The sequence below is a fragment of the Vulpes vulpes genome, chromosome 13 (assembly GCF_048418805.1).
Source record: "Vulpes vulpes isolate BD-2025 chromosome 13, VulVul3, whole genome shotgun sequence".
In the NCBI taxonomy this organism is placed as follows: Eukaryota; Metazoa; Chordata; class Mammalia; order Carnivora; family Canidae; genus Vulpes; species Vulpes vulpes.
This window is the reverse complement of record NC_132792.1, coordinates 147,301,412-147,322,191: the sequence shown is the minus strand read 5'-3', so window position 1 is coordinate 147,322,191 and position 20,780 is coordinate 147,301,412. Positions and strand designations below refer to the sequence as shown.

Below are 20,780 nucleotides of genomic sequence, written 5' to 3'. Positions count from 1 at the left end.
TACTTAATAGTTGTAAAATGGATGTCCTTGTCCCCCCTAGATTTTAAGGGAATTCCTCTTGTGCTTTAATATTATGATATTAACTGTTTTGAGATAGACTTCTGTGTCATGATAAGACAATTTTCTATTTCTAGCTTTCAGAGAACTGTAAGAAATGGTGTAAAATATTGTCCAATGTCTTTTTGATTTATAAATGTAATGTATATATAGGAATTCTTTTTTATTATTGTGCAGTATTTCAAATAGTAGAAATGTCTACAAAGAATTACACAACCATCTATTCATCTGCTTTCATCAAATCTAACATTGCTTCATGCTGTTTCTGATTTTACTGTTTTTGAATGAAACAATATAGGAAGTTGAAGGCCCTTTATTACCCTTCCCAGTCTCACCAGGTAGCCAACTCCACACACCCATTCATTAGCATTCATTGACCCCTTGATCTTTTCTCCCCCTTTGGCAGATACCCATGCTTCCAGATATGTTTGGGTCTGTTTCTGAGCTTTTGGTTCTGTTTTGCTTGGTCTGCCTCTCCCTGTCCAGTACCCCATTGTCCTAATCATACTGTTTTTTAATACCTACAGTAGGTTTCGATATCATGTATGACAAACCTTCCCAGATCATTTCTCTTCCCAAATATTCAAATATTTCTAAGCTATTGCTGGCCCTTTACCTTCTTACAGATTTTTATAAAAGTTCATAAAATTCCACTGAAAACCCTTTCAAAATATCTATTGCAATTATATTATATTTAGCATAAATTTAGTAACATTAACATACAATATTTCTTCATCTCTTCAGGTTTCTTTTTATGTCATTTATTTTGCAACTTTTTTGGTAATTTTATCCATAAAATACTTATGTGTTATTTATGATATTTATTCTTAGCTATTTTGGTTGTTTTTGGGAGCATAGGAGTATTGTGGTATGTGTGATTAGAGCCCAGACATTGGACCTAAAATACCTGGGTTTGAATTCCAGGTCTCCCACTTCATTAGCTGTGTATCTTTGGGAAAATGACTTAACCTCTCTGTGCTTCAGTTTCTTCATTTGCAAAATGAGAATATTAATACCTACCCCACAGTGGTTATTATGGGTATTAAGGGGATTAAAATCTTTAATTACTTGTAAGAGTGCCTAGCGCATAATAATCACATACAAATTATTGTATTATTGTTGTTTCTCTTTGAATCTAGAAAACTTCTTGGCCTTATTTTTTTCTTGGCTTTATTATATAGAAAAGTATTTCATCTAAAAAACAGTAATAGCTTCAACTTTTATTTTCTCATTTTACATCTTCTTTTAAGCCTATAGCATTGACCTACAATAGACTGTAACGGAGTAACGGAGAAGTCATGAGGATGATGTATTTGTCATGACCCTTATCTTAAAATCAGTGCTTTCAAGCTTCATTTTAAGTATAAGGCAGCTATTATTTTTTTAACTTAAAATCATGTTAATATAATTTCCTTCCATTTCTTATATGCTAAAAGTTCTATCATCAATGAGTATTCAATTTTATCAAATGCTTTTTCTGCATCCTTACATCTATAAAGCTTTCCAGATTACACTCAGGCTCCCTCAGGTCTATAATTTTTTAATCTCATTAGCCTTAAGAGTACATTTAGACTTAAATTTTGTGATAGATATTAATATTGTTGTGTTGACTTTCTTTGGATAAGGATTTGCTGACAAATCTTTTTTCATCCCTTTATCTTCATCTGATCTGTGATATTTATAGAAATTCTAATCTCTATGTTTAATGTATTTACATAAATAGTGATTGTTTATATATTTGGATTTTTTCTTGTTTATGTCACCCCCTATCTTTGTCCTTTTTTCATTACTCTCCCACTCTTTTGTTGGAATGCTAGTAGTTACCATTCTTCTTCTTCTTCTTTTTTTTTTTTTTCTTTTTTTTAAAGGGAAGCCTGGGTGGCTCAGTAGTTAAGCATCTGCCTTGGGCTCAGGGAGTGATCCTGGAGTCCTGGGATCGAGTCCCACATCAGACTCCCTTCAGGGAGTCTGCTTCTCCCTCTGCCTATGTCTCTGCCTCTTTCTCTATGTGTCTCTCATGAATAAATAAATAAAATCTAAAAAAAATTTTTTTTTAATTTTAATGACTTTATTTATTTATTCATGAGAGACACACAGAGATATGCAGAGACATAGGCAGAGGGAGAAGCAGGCTCCCTTCAGGGGAGCCCAATGTGGGACTCAATCCCAGAACTCCAGGATCACGCCCTGAGCCCAAGGCAGATGCTCAACCGCTGAGCCACCCAGGCGTTCCATTACCATTATTCTTGAACACATTTTTGGCTATTGCTTTATATCTCTAACATTTTAGCTAAACTGCTTATTTATTGAACTTCCCCATTCTCCCATCCATCTTGTTACTATTGAGTACTGTTAACTTACAGTGTTTGTGTACATTTTCATGTGTGTGCATATATTTTGCAGTTAATGGTTGACTATATTTTCTGATATTTTTTTTCCACTTTCATGCCCACTTCTGTTTCTCTTATGCTATGATTTCCTTCTGGGTTCCATTTCTTCTTTCTGATGTATATAATTTCCCACGCACACCTAGAGAGTGATTTTAGAGAGAGTTCTCTGGGGGTGGTTTCTTTGGACTTTGTATATCTGGAAAATGCTAAAATAGGACCTTTCGTTCTTCTTTGATAGTTTAGCTAAATATAAAGTTTCAGAATAATGGTTATGTTTTGTTAGCACTTTGAAGATATCACGACTCCATTATTTTCCAGTGACTGTTCTTGCTCATGTATTGTTCCTTTATAAATCTTTTCCCTGATAGCTTTTTAGATGTTATCTTTATTTGTATGTTCTTTGATTTTCTGTGATGTGTCTAGGCATGGGTATATATTTATTTAGCATGTTTAACACTAAGAGTACGCTTTCAATATGAGTCCACAGGTCTTCAATTCTTGAGTTCTCAGCTAACAGTATATTAAATATTGTTTCCTTGCTAGTCTTTCCATTTTCTTCTCCTGGAACTCATATATAATTGTTGAGGTCTCTTTGTCCTCCTTGTCTCTGGTCTCTTAATATTTCTTTACGGTTTTATTTTAAATCCCTTTTCCTTTGTGTTAAGTTCTATGTGAATTATTCAGTATCACCTTCAAATTCATCAGTCCTTCCTTCACCCATATCAGTCCATTTCATCCATTTTATTTCCCTAAAAGAAGTTAATATGATTCATTCCCAAGATTTCTCATTTATTCCTTTTCTTATCTACCTATTTATATTTTTGTGCCGATTTATCGCATAATATTAATAAAAATTTTATTATTTTTTTAATCTACCTCTTTCAAAATTTAGCTCAGAGTGTCCCTTGAAGTTATTTTCATTTGGAGTAAATTCCTGCTGCAGGTGTTGATTGTGTTTGTGTTTCTTAGCATTTGATTTATTTATGGACTTATTCAGAGGCTCATGTTGAGTAGGATGGTTTGTATTTCTTTCTCTTTTTCTTTCTCTTTACTCCTCACTCTTCATTTGTCCTTGGGTCTTTGCTGAATTTCCTGATACAGTACATTAACATTTATTGTCCCAGCAGGAAATTATTTCAAGCTTTCCTTGCATCTATTCTGGTTTTAGTACTTAAATGCTGCATATAGCGAACAGTTATGGCCTCTTTCTAGATTCAGCATGTGAATAGACCTACCTTCATTTCAGATCAAAGTAAACGAATTAAACTTCTGCTTTTTAAGTGCAATGTTTTAATGGGATATTTCTCATACACATACTGTCATTCTTAGTTTTCTGTGTAGTAAGTCTTTATCCATTTATGTACCTTCATTAATATTTAAAGAAAAGTTGGTAGGGGTGACTGGCTGGTTCAGTGGGTGGATCTCAGGGTTGCGAGTTTGAGCACTGACTTGGGTGTAAAGATTACTTAAAGATAAAATCTTTTTTAAAAGATTGGTAGATAACATATTTATTTGATTTTATTAAGAATTTGGAGTTTTTTTAATTCTAGTGTTTTCTTCATATTTTTCTGTCCCAGGTATCTAGCACAGTAAGTGGCATGTAATTATTATTAAATAGTTTGTCATTGAACAGAATTAAATCATACTGTTTGCTGTGATGATATTTGATTTCTTCTTTTTTGCATGTAACTTAGTGCTTAATGATATAGAATTGGTCAGAGTAAAATAGTAGAATGCAGTATTTTTCTTACCTAAATTTTCTCTCCATGGGGTTGGACTAATAGAGTCCTACATCCTAAATTTTTGATCAGAATTACTTAGATATTTTTAATGTGTTTAATTCTAGAAGGATCCAGATAAATGCAATTTCAAATTATTGTTTTTACAATTACTTCAATAATGTAATCACAAACTACAGTCTTCACATTATTATTTTTTTTTACAGTCTCCACATTAAATGCTGGCTAAGAGAGTAAAGATTTTCATGAACTATGTATTAGTCAAGTAAAACTCTTAAATCTGGAGTATATACACTACAGCTGATGAGTCCAAATAGTTTAACTGTGTTACTTACTACCAGTAAGTCTCACTCAGAGAGGGTAGAAAGACTACTATTATCCCAAAATATTGCTTATTACACATTTAGCCTGACGTTTTCCAATGGAAATAAAATTGTTTTTTGAAGTTGGCCAGTTGACAGGCTTTTAGTAAATCTCAAATACACAAAGCCAATAATGTACTTGGGGTTTATCAATTTATCATTATGAATATTTGATATTTCCCCACAAAAGATATATCTTTAATAGTCCAAGTTTTACATAATAGTGATGGAAGGCTAAATTAGAATATCTCAGATCACAAATGCAAATATGATAGATTCAGTCCAACTTGAGGCCTGAAAATAAAATGAAAGCTTGGCTCTTTGACCAAGAGGAGCCCTAGGAAGACTCATAACAGAGGTGTTTGGGTCTCTCTTCTCTGCTTCTTGGCAAAAGCATTTAGCCTTTATTACATAGAATTTATGCTCTTCTTTTGACATACAGCATCATTATATTTTTTGCATAGCCATATTTATCTTTAACTTTTTAATAATTCTGTCCTAGAAGTTGTGCTTAAAGAGTCATTCTCCTGCTATATTTTTTATAGTATTTTATGGTCATATTCTCTTTATATATTATGATATAATCTATTCAAAATTATTTAGTGTATAATGTAAGGTAAGGACATCATTTATTTACAAGAAGCCTACCGTTTATCCTGTTCCTAGTTACTGGATGATCAACTCCTTCTATATTGATTTGAAATATATTTATCAACTATTCATTTACATGCTGGGGTCCTTTTCTATGCTTTCTATTGTTTTACACTCTTAATTTGCCACAAGTTTTAATTGTTAAAACTATAGCTAACATCTTTTTTAATTTGGAGGTAAACTTTGCCTCACCTTAGTCTTTTAAAATATTTATTGACTATTATTGTTAATTTTATTCCAGATGAATTTTAGAGTCATCTCTTAAGTTGTAAAATGTTTAAAACTATGGAATTTTGATTGCAAAAATAATAAATTTATTAATTAGTGGGAGAGAAATTTAATTTTTTTATTAGTGCCCACACAGAGATATTCTATTTCTCTGTATTTTTTCTTTACCCTCTTTATAAAGTATTGTGAGTTTTTTAGGTGTATGTGCCAGTCAACCAGTGAAGAAATACTAATTGATCGCCAATTTTGGACTAATTAATAAGTCAGGAAGATTTTGGAATTATAGTTGTAAAAATATATATAAAAAATAACAAATCAATTTCTACACTCATGGAACTCAAAGTCAAGTAGAGAATACAGACATTAAATGAACTATTGCAAATAATTAAGAGATTGCTAAATGTGCACAGTGCATGAACAAGTGTATTATTTATTTGTAATATTAATAAATGATCCCAGAAAATGGCCTGTTCATTTGACTTGAGATTATTCAAGTCAGAGTGGTATGTTTGGGGTCCTGCTAGATGATCCACTTACAATGGACTTATAGTAGCTTTTCAGGGAAGGCCCTTCCCTTAGAATGATGTGAAGCAGCAATGATAGCTGTTCTAGTGATATACTCACCTAAATATTAAGAGTTGACCTATAGGCTTTGGCTTGGCTTCCCTCCAGGTCTCTGGCATAGACTACATACAGTCTCTTAAATTGCACTGTATTTTATTCTGTAGTATATTGGTAAATATTAGGTAATGGGAGGGGAACTGTAAATTATAGTGCTTGCCAATTTCTGTGGTATAAATATTCCTACTAGAGCTGATTCCAAGCTACCAATGTGAAGTCAGCTGACTTGTAAAACTCCTGAAGATTTAATAGTTTATCTCTCAAGGTTGAGCCCTAGTATATACTATTGGAACCTGCCTCCTCAACCCCTAACGTCCTATCCTCTGGTTTCTGCCTAATGCCACCTCCTCCAAAGTCATGTCTCATCCCTGGTCAGTCTTGTCTATTCCCCCAAGCTCTTTGGAAGCCACTCCTTTTCCTCTCTAATTTTGCATATTTTATGCTATAAACTGAACTCTGCTCTCCTCAGGGGATACATTTTCTTGCTTCATACCTTAATTTAGGAGTTAAAAGAAAACAAAACTTAATACTGTTTCTTTAACCTTTTCTTCTTGCTGTAACAATCCATTTCACCCTGAGGCAATGAAGATGCTGCTAACGCATCAGGGAGAGTCAGGAAATCTAGACAGTCACAAGGATTAATATTCTAAAAGCTTAGCATACTGCTTAGAATCAATGGATACCTTTGATAAATCCATTGATAGTATTAAGTCATTTAACCAGTGCCCTTTGATTGGTTAGAATGTGTAGTGAATCTGTGGAGGGAAGTCTGGTCTTATTTTACATAGGGAAGAGAGGGAAGGAAGCACAAGGAACCATCCTCTGAAGAGCCATTTCATTCTTTCACCCAGGGAAATGTTTGGGGAGTTATAGGCATTTCCTTTATGTCAGATAACTGCTGGGTCTCTGTATCTGTATGTCCATGCGAAGTGGTCAGTGTGTAAAGGATGTCACCTAGGAGGCACAGATTCATCATAAAGCTCAGTATGATGGTAATGAAAGACATACTTGGAAGGCAAAACAGAAGACATGCAGAGAAGATTCATATCATGATGCTTCATTCCTATTCCCTCAGTCTCTCATACGCTAACTTTGACGTGGAGGTAGTAAAAATGAAGTATGGAGATGCCACAAGGAACCGGTCTCCATTTTTTTGATCAATGAAAGGTAGATTGGCTTTCCTTATATCCTGAAGTCTCCTTGAATTTTGGGTCATTGCACTGGTGATGTAAACAGGCTTTCTGAGAAATCCTCTGTCAGCTTTTCTGAAGATGTTCCAGTGGCCTCCAGGCTGATTCTGAGTCAATGATGGATGAAAACTTGGAACCTTTGTTTCTTACGCCCCTTTAACTTAAGTAGAGCAGATCAAATTGAGCTCTCTGATGGCTAGAATTTTATTTTTGAAACAGTAGAGCCTATTTATAGCAATGCCACAATCAGAATTTTTTTTTAAGTTGTATTATTACCGATCAATCTATCACAGCTGCTAAATCAGGAAACAACTGGCTGAGCTCTGGCATGCTGCCCTGGCCAACTGCTCTGTCCCATAGAACCAAGGGGCCTGGACAAATCAGAAGCATAGCTCCTGGCTTGTTTTATTAACACTGTTGCTCAAAAAACTCAGACAAACTCACCACAAGAGAAGCCAATAACTCAAGAGTTATTGGGGGGTTGGAAAAAAGAAAGGCAGAAATTTATTTCAGGTGCCGTCAACCAGAGGAATGGCAGGTTCAAGTCTTAACAACTGACTTCTCCACCAGTAAGATGGACACCTAGAGTTTTATAAGAAATGATTAGGGGTAGGGGATTACATTCAGGAGACCAGGCAGAGATGAATGATCATGGGTGAGGGTCAGTAGGTGTTCAACCTATGGTCATGGGCAGGGAAAGGGGACCTGTGGGGTGAAGTCTTTAGGCATTCCATTGCTATCAGTGCTTTTCTGGTCTGGTGGTTGGAATGTTTAAAAATGGTAGTAAGAAATAAGCACAATGTATTTTAGTTAAGTCATGATTTAAGCAATCTTGTCTATTTCTGGTTTTAACTGTTGGAGTCTACAGTTGAGCAAGAGGGCTCACTGACAGTATCCTTTATTTTTCATTTCTGGCCCTTCCTAGAGGTAGGTTACTTCTTATGGATATGACTCTGAAGACCTCTTAATCGAAAAGAGAAAATGGGATGGAATAGGATAACTCAGATGTTGGCCCTACCTCAGACCATGTAGTTATTCATCTGGAGAAGCAACAAAGAACAGGGTTGGATCTTAGCAAGACTCTCTGGAATGGTCAAAGAACCCATGTCAAAACAGCCTACCCTGCTGATTGAGCAAACCTTTCTTGTTTTTACTACTCTACTAATTGATGTTAGAATAGAGGACAGGGTTTAGATTCTTGAGTTCCATTCCTGGATAGCATTCAGAAATGATACACTGTCCCAGATAGTTCAGCTTAAAATTTTTCCCTTAAAATTACCTTGATATAAGATTTCTGGGCCCTTTTCACACTTGCCCTGGATGGATCCTTTGCACATATTGCTCTGGTGTTCAGCACTCTAAGGCATTAGTAGATAAGAACAGATGGGAGGTAAATGAGTTAGATGTGTAGATGCCATATGTGAAAAGTTGCCTTCCTCTATCCATGCTATTTTGTCAATGCTCCTTCTCAATAAATGACAATGAAAGCTCTATAGTTAACAGTATTATCAGTATAGAGATACAGAAAGAAATTTAATGAAAATATTGGCTTTATTGCATGTGTTACCCCCTGGTTTTCATCATCTATTTTAATTGGAACATTAGCTATACTTTGTAGATTGTTGAAATATTTGCTTATTTGCTTATTGCTTATTTTACATTAAAATATATTTAAAAGGGATTCTTAACTAGTTGAAACCTATGAGTAATATCTTTTGATATTGGGGAATTTCTGAATTACTCTTGAGGTTGTTAAAAAACAAAAGTTAACTGAGTAAATTTGAAGATCTAGTTGGTTTTATTAAATGATTCATCAGTTAGGCAGTATGCCATCTAGCGAGCAGAGGGGAGCTCCAAGGAATCATACAGCAAGCAACATTTTTAAAGAATAAGGGTGGGGCAAGAAAGTTATTAATCTAAGAAAAGGGTTTTCCAGGCAAGGTAGCTTTCCCTGAGAGGGAAGAACAGGGGGTCTTACGAAGCAGATCATCTCATCTTCCTTTGGGGAAGAGGGTGATGGAGAAGGCCAATGTGGCTCTGATAGGATAATTCCTAACCTACTGGTTAAGGTTAAGACTAAGATTGCATTTATGGGTGAAGTTGAAATTGCAGCTAGATGAGCCATTAATCCCCAGTTTGGGGATTTAGCCTAAGTGGTGCCATTTTGGGTCTATTGTTTTGTAGCTGGGGCACGGGGTTGCAAGAGCATCTGGCTCCAGGGGCCCCAAACAGACCAGGATCAGGCACTCACTGCTGACAAAATCCAAAGGCAGGGAGATGAGTGGTGGTGAAACCAGAAAGGAATTTATTTCAGTGAGGTCAACACCAGGAAGACAGAGGACTAGCCTTCTCAAAGACTGTCTCCAAAACACCACTAATACTTACAGGTTTACATGAGAAATGTGGGACAAAGGTAGGTGGGTGTAATGCAGGAAGGTAGTGAAGGTTAAAATCCATCCTTGTTTTGGAGTCAGTTATGGGCAGAGTCTTGCTGGCTCAGGGCAGACTTTATGGCTTGAGGGGGTAGTTTCTGTCTTCCACTTGTGCCAAGCCCCAAACTGGAAAGAAGAAACCAACCAGAAAGTTTGAGGTCAAAATGGATATAGCCCAAGTCCTTTTTCAGTTGTCTTGTTGTTTTTTTTTTTAACAAGATCATATGTTTTAAACTATTACTCATTTATAAACAACTGAAAACAATTTTTTTTTTGTATTTAGGATTTGGAAATATTTCACCACGCACAGAAGGGGGAAAAATATTCTGTATCATCTATGCCTTACTGGGAATTCCCCTCTTTGGTTTTTTGTTGGCTGGAGTTGGTGATCAACTAGGGACCATATTTGGAAAAGGAATTGCAAAAGTGGAAGATACGTTTATTGTAAGTATAATAGCCTTTTAACTACATATGTTGTTTAATTTTTTTCAATTAAACTTTTCTGTCACCTCAGATATGTTAGGCAATCAAGTTATTGGGTTTTCCGTAACCTTTTATGTGTACCTCTCTTAGCATGAAACTCACTTTATTTTTATACTTAATTTGAATGAGTAAATTAGTGCATGGGAAAAATCCCCAAATATGCAGAAATGAAATAGAAATCTGACAATCCTTGGTTCCAATTCCGGATGTCTTGTCCTGCTGTATTCTCTTAATCTAGTTATTTTACCCTGAAATCCCCATTTTGTTATTTGTGTAATGTGAATAATGGTACTGGCGATGGAGACATCACTTTGAGAGTTAGAGATAATGAATAAAAGCGTGGGGCGCTTGAATGGCTCAGTCAGTTAACTGTCAGACTCTTGGTTTCACCTCAGGTCATGATCTCAGTGTTGTGAGATGGAACCCTGAGATGGGCTCCCCCACGCTTAGGACAGTATCTGCTTAAGATTCCCTCTTCCTCTCCCTCCCCTTCTGCCTCCCCATCCCAACTTATCCCCATTTATGTACATGCTCTCTGTCTCCCTCTTTCTCTCTCAAATAAATAAATAAATATAAATTAATTAAAGCTTAACAGCTAGTAAATGACAGTGTTTTCTAATTTAAAATTTGCTTTGGTACCTTTGTTCATTGCTAGTGACATTCTAAACTTATATAGCCCCTTTGTGAAGGACACCCTATTCAGCAAACATAATAAAGGTGATCATATACTTTAATTCAGTGATATCATTAACAGAAACTTATCTAAGGGATGTAATTCAGTACAACCAAAAGTAATCTACAAGAAGATTTTCATGGCTATATAATACTCAATAGAAAAAAAATAAGTGAAATGAAAATGCTTTTATTAGAATGGTAAATGAAAAATAGTAATAATACCACTATGATTACAAGCTTCTAGTCTTGAAGAAAAAAGTTGCATGAGAGGGTGGGATTATAAAGGACATGTTACTACCACCTCAGCATTACAAATACATTTTATTGACTCTTCAAAGATCTTTTCATCTTTTCACAAACATTTCAACAAAGTATTTTACATTTAATTCTATTGACGAAATAAGACCACTGAGTATTGGTTTTTCAATTCATAGTTCCAGTTTTTGGCATTAGTCATGATTGATTGATTGATTGATTTTTTAGTTATGTTTTATTTTTAAGTTCCAAGTTCACACTCAGGTATTTCTACAGTTGGAACGGAGTAGGTATGATTATTCTAAAATAGGAGTTTCATCCTGTTTTGGGTATTATACTTTTCTTATAGTGATATAAAAGTTATCTCCTATTTATATTAATTGACAGGGAAGATTAGTGGTATCAATATTAACTTTTTTTTGCTTAAATTTTCTTTAATTTGAGTATCATTGACACATAATGTTATGTTAGTTTCAGGTGTATGACTTAGTGATTTAACAAGTTTATGCATAATGCTATGCTCACCACAAGTGTAGTTACCATTTGCCCCATTGCATTGCTATTACAATATCACTATTTTTCTTACATTGTGCCTTTCATTCCCTTGATTTACTCATTCCGCAAGTGGAAGCCTGTATCTCCTTCTCCCCTTCACCCATTTTGCCCAGTTGCCCTTCCCCTACCCCTCAGGCAACCATCAGTTTGTTCTATGTATTTACAGTTCTGATTCTGCTTTTTGTTTTTGTTTATTCATTTTATTTTGACAACAAATTTTGGGGTGCCTACTGGATGCCTGATAATGTTTTTGATGCTGTAATTACATCAGTGCATAAAATGCATCCTGTGCCCTGGTGGTGAATACATTCCAGTGGTCATGATTCCGGGCTTAGTACTATAAACACTGCTGTGAGAACTTTACAAACATGAATTCACTTAACCTTCACTTGTGCTTTAAGGATGGTGGACTAGAGAAACTTTTTTTTTTTCACTTTCCACCCTATGATTTCATAGATCTTTATCTCTAGGAAATTTTCAAGTTCTAAAACTCAGTGGTTTTTATATGGTGGGAATGTGACCTATAATTTTAATAGCAGATAGGACAGATCCAGTTACAGATGAAAAATATATAGTGATTAGCTTCAAACGAAGATCTGGAGATAAACTACTGTATGTACAAACCTAGTATGTGATATGGTGGAGATTCTTGATAAGAGAAGAAGGTGAAAAGACAGTTGTAGCATAGGGGTGTTGAAGATTTTTCCTTGCCCTATGTCATGTTTGATTTATCTAGTTGTACAATTTAAGGCCATGGAACACAGACACAATTCATCTGGGGAATCAACTGTGGACTTTAAGTCTGTAGGTGTTTCAGTTTAATCGGTTGAACAATGAATGATAGGAAATCAACAGGAGTGGGAGAAATTTTTCATAAAAATAATTTTATCAATTCTCAATACTAAATATTTAGCCCATCATTCAGTTTTGTTTATTTTCATATATTTCTAGATTATGTTTGGCCCACAATCAGTAGTATACCTATAGAATAGAAATATTTCAGAAGTAATTCAAGTAAACAAAGAATGATGTACATCTGAAACTGCATTCTCAGAGCAAATGTAATTTATTTTGAAAGTATTTTACCTGTTGTAAAGGTATGTAAGGGTAAAGTAGCACCATCATTAGCATTTGATTGTTTTGTTATTTGTGTTATACCCAATTTTTATAAGCCATTTGAAAATGAATTATAAAAAGAAATAAAATAACATGCTCATTTTGCTAATTCACTGAAAACAGTGTATTAGGTTAGCTTTGCAGGTATGCCAGTAATCAATAAATCTCAATCAGTTTCTCTCTCTTGCTTTCTTCATTCTCATCCTTAGAAGTGGAATGTTAGTCAGACCAAGATTCGCATCATCTCAACAATCATATTTATACTGTTTGGCTGTGTACTTTTTGTTGCTCTGCCCGCGATCATATTCAAGCACATAGAAGGCTGGAGCGCCCTGGATGCCATTTATTTTGTGGTCATCACTTTAACAACCATTGGATTTGGTGACTACGTTGCAGGTAAGTTTTTCCTGGCACCGACACTACTCACCTAACCCAGGTCCTTCAATTAGACTTTTCGCTTGGGTTTGCAGTACAACATAGTGTCTGTCTTCATTTCCCAGGCCTGCTGTAGCCAACAAAGTGCTGAAACTGGGTGGCTTTAAACAAAAGAAATTCATCGCCTCACAGAATTTCAACATCAAAGTGACAGTAGGAACAATGGTCTCTCTGGGACCCTAGGTGGAATCCCTCCTTGTCTCTTCGGGCTTCTAGAGGAGGCCATCTGACCTTGGCCGTCCTCCTCTGTTACTCCTGTCTCTGCTTTTGCAGTGTCACATGGCATTCATTCTCTCCGTGTCTCTGTTGCTGTGTCCAGATATCCCTCTTCTCATATGGACACTGGTCATACTGGACGAAAAGCCCAGTCTATTCCAGGATGAGTTCAGATTAATTACATCTTTGGATGTTCTGAGGTTCTCAGGATTAGGATTTGGGAAGACCATTTGATCTGTCACAGTGACAGAGAGACAAGTCGTTCTGTTACAGTGGAGATAAGCAGAAGGGTGCAGTTGAACATTTATTTTCATTCTAGGAAAGAAATGTAAGCTGCTATTTGTTCAGAATCTTATATTCCCACCCTAATTTCAGAAACCAGACAATCTGCCTCTTTTTTTTTCTTTTAGTGTTAGACAAATTCGAGTTTAATTTATCTTTGCTCTTTTTACTTAGGCCTTTTCATGTCTCAGTTTTAAAAAACACCTGCCAACTTCAGAAGATGTTCTAACCTACTTAAAACCTTTTCTCTAAGATATTTACCTCATTTAATTTTCAATTCTCAGGACAGTATTGTTTTTGTTAACCAATGTCCACACTTTTTATTTGTGTTTTTGTTATTTCCTTTTCTGCGTGCCATTGCAATTGCAGTTTGCTTTATTGTTGTATCGCTTAGGTCTTAACTTCCTATTACTTTAACTCTCTCCTTATCATTTATATTATCCAATTATCATTATTGTTCTAATTCCAATTTTAAATTAATTATAATAATGGTGGTAAAAGTAAGCACAGTGGTGTTCTGTCATGGATTGTTTTGACCATTCATTCTTTTTTAAAAAATCCAATTTCAAGTATTAGAAAAACATGCTAAACACTACAGTAAGAATGTGCTTTTAAATTTTGCAGGATAAACTCACCAGCCTAATTTAATTTTAGGAGAGTTTTATACTTTCTGGCTGTTCACTGATCTTTCTTGTCTCAAACTTCTTAAATGTTTACAGAGAAAAAATATTTTGCACAGTTCTATAAAATCTCAGAGAAGGCTGAGAGTTTATCTGTTTCTATTGACTTGTTAATTATTGTTTAATCTGGCAAAGCCCAAATTCCCATTGAAGATGGAAATGTTTCCATGAAGGAAGCTTTGCTTTTGGTCAAAAATACTGTGCACACATCTCTGTACTGATGGAGGCCCCAGAAGAGGAGAATGCATCACTTTGCTGGAAATCCTTTAGTTTTCTAATTAGCAAAATGTAGCGAGAAGAATATCATATATTTCTAGCTCTTTATAACTTCTGTCCTAAAATATCTATTTTTCTACCTCTCATAGAAGCTGTATGGTTGACTTAAGTAGAAGTGGCAAGTGCATTAATGTAGGAGAAAGTAAGACACAATGAGATGATAACAAGATTCAGACCTGGGATATGTTAACCTTGGCCTCTTGCACCACTTTATAAATATCATGAATAAAGTCTTACAACAGCTGTGGAATATAGAGGTATTTAATGAGTAGTCTAAGGCCAACAGCCTTGTACTGCATGTGTTATTTTAATTTTTATGTCACATTCTGTGACATTTTATTCATTTATTTTTCAGCTTTCTTGAGATATAATTGAAAATAAAATTATAAGATATTAAAAGTGCACACCATGGTGATTTGATATATGTATACATTATAAAGGGATTCCCACCATCTAGTTAATTAACACATTTACATGTGCATCCTTGCACATATTTATCTCTTGAGGGAGTAGTAAGAGAATTTAAGTTCTACTCCTAATAGTTTTCAGTACTATAATACAGTGCATGTGTTATTTTAAGAAATTTACAGACCCTGTCAGTCCAGTATGTGTCCTGGGCTGGTTAAAAAAAAAAAAAAAGGTTATAGATTTTTAAAAAATGGGTGGAATCCTAAAATAGTGTTGTATTTGTGACCACAGTATAAAATGGCTTAGAAAAAAAGAACAAATATTTTTACTTTGTGGTTTTGTAGAAGATGGGAAAAATACCTTTTTTTAAAGATTTTATTTATTTATTTAGAGAGTGTGAGTGCACACACAAGCAGGGGGAGGAGCAGAGGGAGAGAGAGAGAAAATCTCAAGCAGACTCCTGGCTGGACAGGGAGACCAATAAGCAGCTTGACCTCACAACCCCTCATAACCCTCATAACCTGAGCCAAAATCAAGGGTTGGAGGCTCAACCGATTGAGCCACTCAGGCATTCCACCTTTTTTTTTTTTTAAAAAAAAAACTAACCTTAAGAGATCAGCATTTTGAAACTGGCTAGATCATGTGAGAATATCTTGTTTGTATGAGTGGGGACCCCAAATTCAGAGTCATGGCACAGCACTGTCGGGGAACATGGTCACAAAATGACATGTGTGTGACATTAAGTATCATCTAACAAACATCTTTATTAGTACTAGGTTTGTATTGTATTGACCCCCTCGCTAAATCCATCACTGTGATTTTATTTTTATTTTGCAGAGGAGGTAATAATCAAAAGCACCAGAAATATGTCCTGCAAAAAATTAGCAAAGGAATGAGATTGGATTAAAGTGACAAATGTTGAGAAAGATACATTAGAGAAGTGTTCTTACATGCCAGGTCCTTGTGACCAGAGAGTGGTTTTGGAAGGAGCGTGTGGATGAGGCAGGTATGGCAAAGGCTGGTAGGAAATGTGTACTCTTTGCAAGGTTCTTTGGAAAAAACAAAGATCTCGAGTTCTTTTTTAAGGATCTGAGAAAAGAATTGCCTCACTTAATTCAGTAGAGTGAGTACACATAAATAGCTTTTGCTTCTGGGTACTTTGTGGCCGTGAAGCAAAAGTCAGCTATTGAGCAAAGGCAAGTATCCTATCTGGGAAATACCAGTGTTTACTTTGTAGAACCTTCCCTTTTGAAGTTCCATGTCACTACAGATAGTATTATCACATAGTTTTGGTATTTTTGCCAAGGAAAAAAAGGATGTATTTCTCCAACTTGAACATCTTGCCGATTAGGCTTTAAATCTCAAAAGAACACAAAGATATACCTCCTGTAATGCACACTCATCGTCTGATGCCCTTCTCACACCCGCCAGCCCTGCTTTGAGTAGGATGAAGGCTCATTCACATTGTTTTATTGAATTCCTTTGAAGACCAATCAACATATTCCTCAAACTGATGCTATTAAGGGAAACTAAGTAAATTTGGAAAGTGATATATAAATTTTTAGGATACAAGTTGTAATCTTGGTGTAATTATTAGAAGCATTTCAAAAGCAACAAGTAAAGATGTGATGTTTTAGACCAGAACTCTGAAACAGAGTGCTCATTTTCAGGGTATAAGCAAGAAAATCCATGCCAGGTATACTTTCTGCAATGGGAGGCAAACAGGATGACTTCTGTTTTCATGTATTGTTAAGCCTCATTCCTTACTTTTTCTTTTTTATATGTCATAGTGTTCATGATATAATATATAAGAGCATAATAGATTTCTTTTTTTATTAAGAAACAGAGCATGAGTGAGGAGGAGGGACAGAGGGAGAGGGACAGAGAGAATCTCAAGCAAGCTCCATGCTCAGCACAGAGCCCCACATGGGGCTCGATCTCATGACCCTGAGACAATGACCTGAACAGAATTTGAGAGTCAAACACTTAACCAACCCACTGAGCACCCCGAACATGATAGATTTCTGGTTGACAAATAAACATGCATTTAAATTTGCATGTGCATAACCTTTTCACTGTTGGTGATGTTGAATCAAAAGCATTTGCAGATCAGTAGTAAAGACAGATTGACATAATGTTCAGGTCTCATTGTGTAAGTGACTGAACATAGGAATTCAGCATTTAGTAATTTTTCTGCAAGAAGAGACCTGGAAAATTTTAATTTTATCCTTATATTTATGCAAGGGAGGTGTTTTAGTTCCTGGTTGGTTACATTAGTGGTTGGTGTGTGCTTCTTCCCAATAGGCTTTTTTGTGTTCTTTACTAGCTCTCAATGTCCTAGAACTCAAAAGAACCCAGGAGGCCACAGAGTACTCCCGCATTTACTTTACACATGAATAAGCAGACCCCTATTACTAAGACTAGTGCTTGCACACAGTAACCCTACCTAAAAAGTAAAAAAAGATAAAGTCAATAACTTAGCAAAGTGTCATTTACTTGATTTTAGCAGTGCCTATAATTTATAGTTAAATTACACAGGCAAGTTAAAGTTAATGGCAAAAATTATGTTTGAGAATTAAGTTAATATCCTGTGTTCTATTTCTTGACTTTTGCCATTTTATTTTTCATTTGATGAAAAGTCTGAAGTGCTAAGTTGTTAAATCATGCTTACCTTGTGGACTGAGAGCTAAAACAGCCTAAGCAGTAATATTAATTATGTGGAAATGTGGGACAGATTAAGTTCTATTTATTCAGGCTTGCCTCTACTGGTCTTCCAGGTCTGCGATTTGTTTTTAAGTGGTGATTCTTCAAGTTTGGTGAGAAGTCAAATAATTACCAAATTTAAAAATTCTTTTCCAAAGCCAGTATCTTTATATATGCTATTAGGGTAAGAGTGTCATGCAAGCCAAGGAAAACATTTCCACATCTTGTTTTGAAGCTGTGTAAAGAAGTTCTCAAAAACATCCCTTTCATAAACCAGATTTGTTCATAAGACATAATTTGAATGAGTGAAAGCCAGATAAAAAATTATAGTTTCACAAAGTAATGACCTCACATTACCTACTCTTCTAATAAAAACCAAAAGTTTGGGATCCCTGGGTGGCGCAGCGGTTTGGCGCCTGCCTTTGGCCCAGGGCGCGATCCTGGAGACCCGGGATCGAATCCCACGTCGGGCTCCCGGTGCATGGAGCCTGCTTCTCCCTCTGCCTGTGTCTCTGCCTCTCTCTCTGTGTGTGTGACTATCATAAATAAATTTAAAAAAAAATTAAAAAAAAAAAACCAAAAGTTTTAGCCAAAAATTTAGATCTTCTAAGAAATCTTCATAGTTGATCTTAGGAAAACACATTTTCCATCAGAGTATAAATTTATTTGGCCATCCAAGTATATCTTCTTGGAATTTGGATCAATGAAATTTAGTATATTTAGTTGAACAGTGAAATTTTCCATATCTCACAGGTAGTTATTGAAAGTGTAGGGGCCCAGGGCAGGCTACCCTGAGATGGACCACTGTGGCACAAAGATTATTTCAATTTAAAAGTAATCAAAACCCAACACACGTAGAAAAAGCTTTCTGCCTCCCCCAAAATTGCCTAAAGACGTCAAAAAGGAGAGCCTATACCAGAAAGAGAGCTATTAACAGAGACCCCCCTTTACCTAAGAAATGTACCTGCATAATAGGACAATCCTTTGTTTCTCCAAACATCTCTTCTCACCTTCCTGATAATGGCCTTGCCCTCATATCCCTACCCTCTCCTTGCTCACAAACACTTCATGTTGCCTTATTGTCTTCGGAATTTCATATTTGCATGGATTCCCTGCTTGCACACCTATTAAACTTGATTTTCCCCTGTTGAATCTGCCTCCTGTCAATTTGATTCTAAGTCCAGCCAGAAGGACCATTGGGCAGAGGAATGTCTTCCTCTGGACTAGAGAGCTTGCTGAGTTAATCAGGCTTTATGCTCCTCTATACAGAAAAAACAATTTAGGACCTCCCAAGTTAAAATTCTTCTGGTACTTTTACCTTTACTAAATTTTTACAAATTTTCACAGTCGTATAGCCATTTGACATCACATTTTTTTTTAACTTGGAAAGAACATATTTGTATATCTCATATTAAGAATAATGTTTCCTTGGAATTATATTTTCAAAGTCATTATTGGAAATGAAGTTTTTAGTAACCAAACTATTGCTTTTCCTTATGCCTGAAAAGATGACTCATTCGGTAGAGTGCTTAGAGCAGGGGGATTTTATCATGAAAACATATAAATAAATCTCTGCTCGAAAATCATAGCAGATTTTTTGGAGAGACCCACTAAAAAACAGTTCCTGATGTTGCCTAAAGGTTTTGCAACTGTGTCAGTGGCCAGTTCTTAAACTTCCTGTTATTGAACTGGTCAATAACAGTAAAAATTTGCCAAGAATTCAGTAGATAAGAGGGAAAGTAGCTGATGAGGACTGAGATCTACTGAAGAACTGTCATCACCACCACCACCCCAATGTCTCAGAAAAATCACTTTTACCAGAAAGGGTTTATGTAACTGCCAGAGAAATGTATTATATTCATCTTTCTTCTGTTTCTTCAGATATTTAGTGAGCACATATTGTGTATTAGATACTATGCTTAGCACTTAGTGATAATGACTGCTCTAGTTCCTTTTCCTTTGGGAAAGAATGTTTGAAATTCAGAAGCAAAAACTAAATTCAATAGGGAACTTTTCTTCCTGGTAGTCATTCTGTTTTATAATACAGGAAAATACTGCTAAGTCTGGCCACCTCCTGATTCAGCCAGCAACTCTCAGAGAATTCACAAGAGAATGGCTAACATCTGCATGATTAATTAAATGGGATTTGATCCAAATGGTCCAGAAGTCCTAGGATCTGAGGAGAAACTAGGAAGTTATTTAACTTTACAGATTCAGAATGGATATATAGAAGCATTATGAAAATATATGCAGAAAAAAATGAAAAGGAAAACAGTCAGTGATGGATAGTTATGGCTTAGTGAGACAGGCGGTAAATTGTACTAAGTGTAATGAAAAAGATTTCAAATTGCCCTATATTGAGACCTGATGGTAATTTCTAGGAACAACAACTGTGCACATCCTAAATACTATCGGTCTCCTTCCTTGTAAAGGATGAGTGAGTGACAGTGTATTGATCTTTCTTTATGATCATGAAACTTATTGCTCTTCTAATGGCTATTTTCCTAAATTTAAACCATGTACCTAGCAGGAAATGGACAACATCTTGAATGCTGAAATTAAAAACCCCCAAATATAGGTTCAGGTATTGGAGAGGTTTAGTTACCAGTTTTTGCCTTTTGTTTTTCTGACTTATTAGCATATGAGAAGTTTGACTTAGGTGAGTTATGGTTTAATACTGAAGTCATTCTTCCATTTGTTAAAAAGAAAGCAGAATTTACAACATTATTGAAAGAGCCTCTTAGTTCTTGAAGCCCTGAGAAAATTCTTCATTCAGTTTAACTGCTTAATATAAAAAAGAAAAGCATACTAAAACATAAAATAAGTTCCCCTCTTTATATGGCAGGATAGTTTTATTTAATAAAAAGTAAAGCCAAACAAAAAATTAAGATCAGTATTTGATATCTAAATTAAAATACTTAAAGACCAGTATAAAGAAATGATGCCCATTTTCTTTAGAGCAAAGTTCTATGTTTGTATCTATATTCTGTAATACAAATATTACTTTAAACCAGAGGACGGGGGAC

At 35.4% G+C, this 20,780-nt stretch overlaps 1 protein-coding gene across 9 annotated transcripts in view; it reads left to right on the top strand.

The window, feature by feature from the left end:
* The window catches only part of KCNK2 (potassium two pore domain channel subfamily K member 2), a 198,003-nt gene that overhangs the window by 129,880 nt on the left and 47,343 nt on the right, over positions 1–20,780 (top strand). For all 9 annotated transcript variants that reach the window (XM_072733272.1, XM_072733271.1, XM_026001119.2 and 6 more), the window contains 2 exons: positions 9,954–10,114; positions 12,964–13,150. In XM_072733272.1, coding sequence (XP_072589373.1) covers positions 9,954–10,114; positions 12,964–13,150 — 348 coding nt within the window. The remainder of the gene's footprint in view (positions 1–9,953; positions 10,115–12,963; positions 13,151–20,780) is intronic.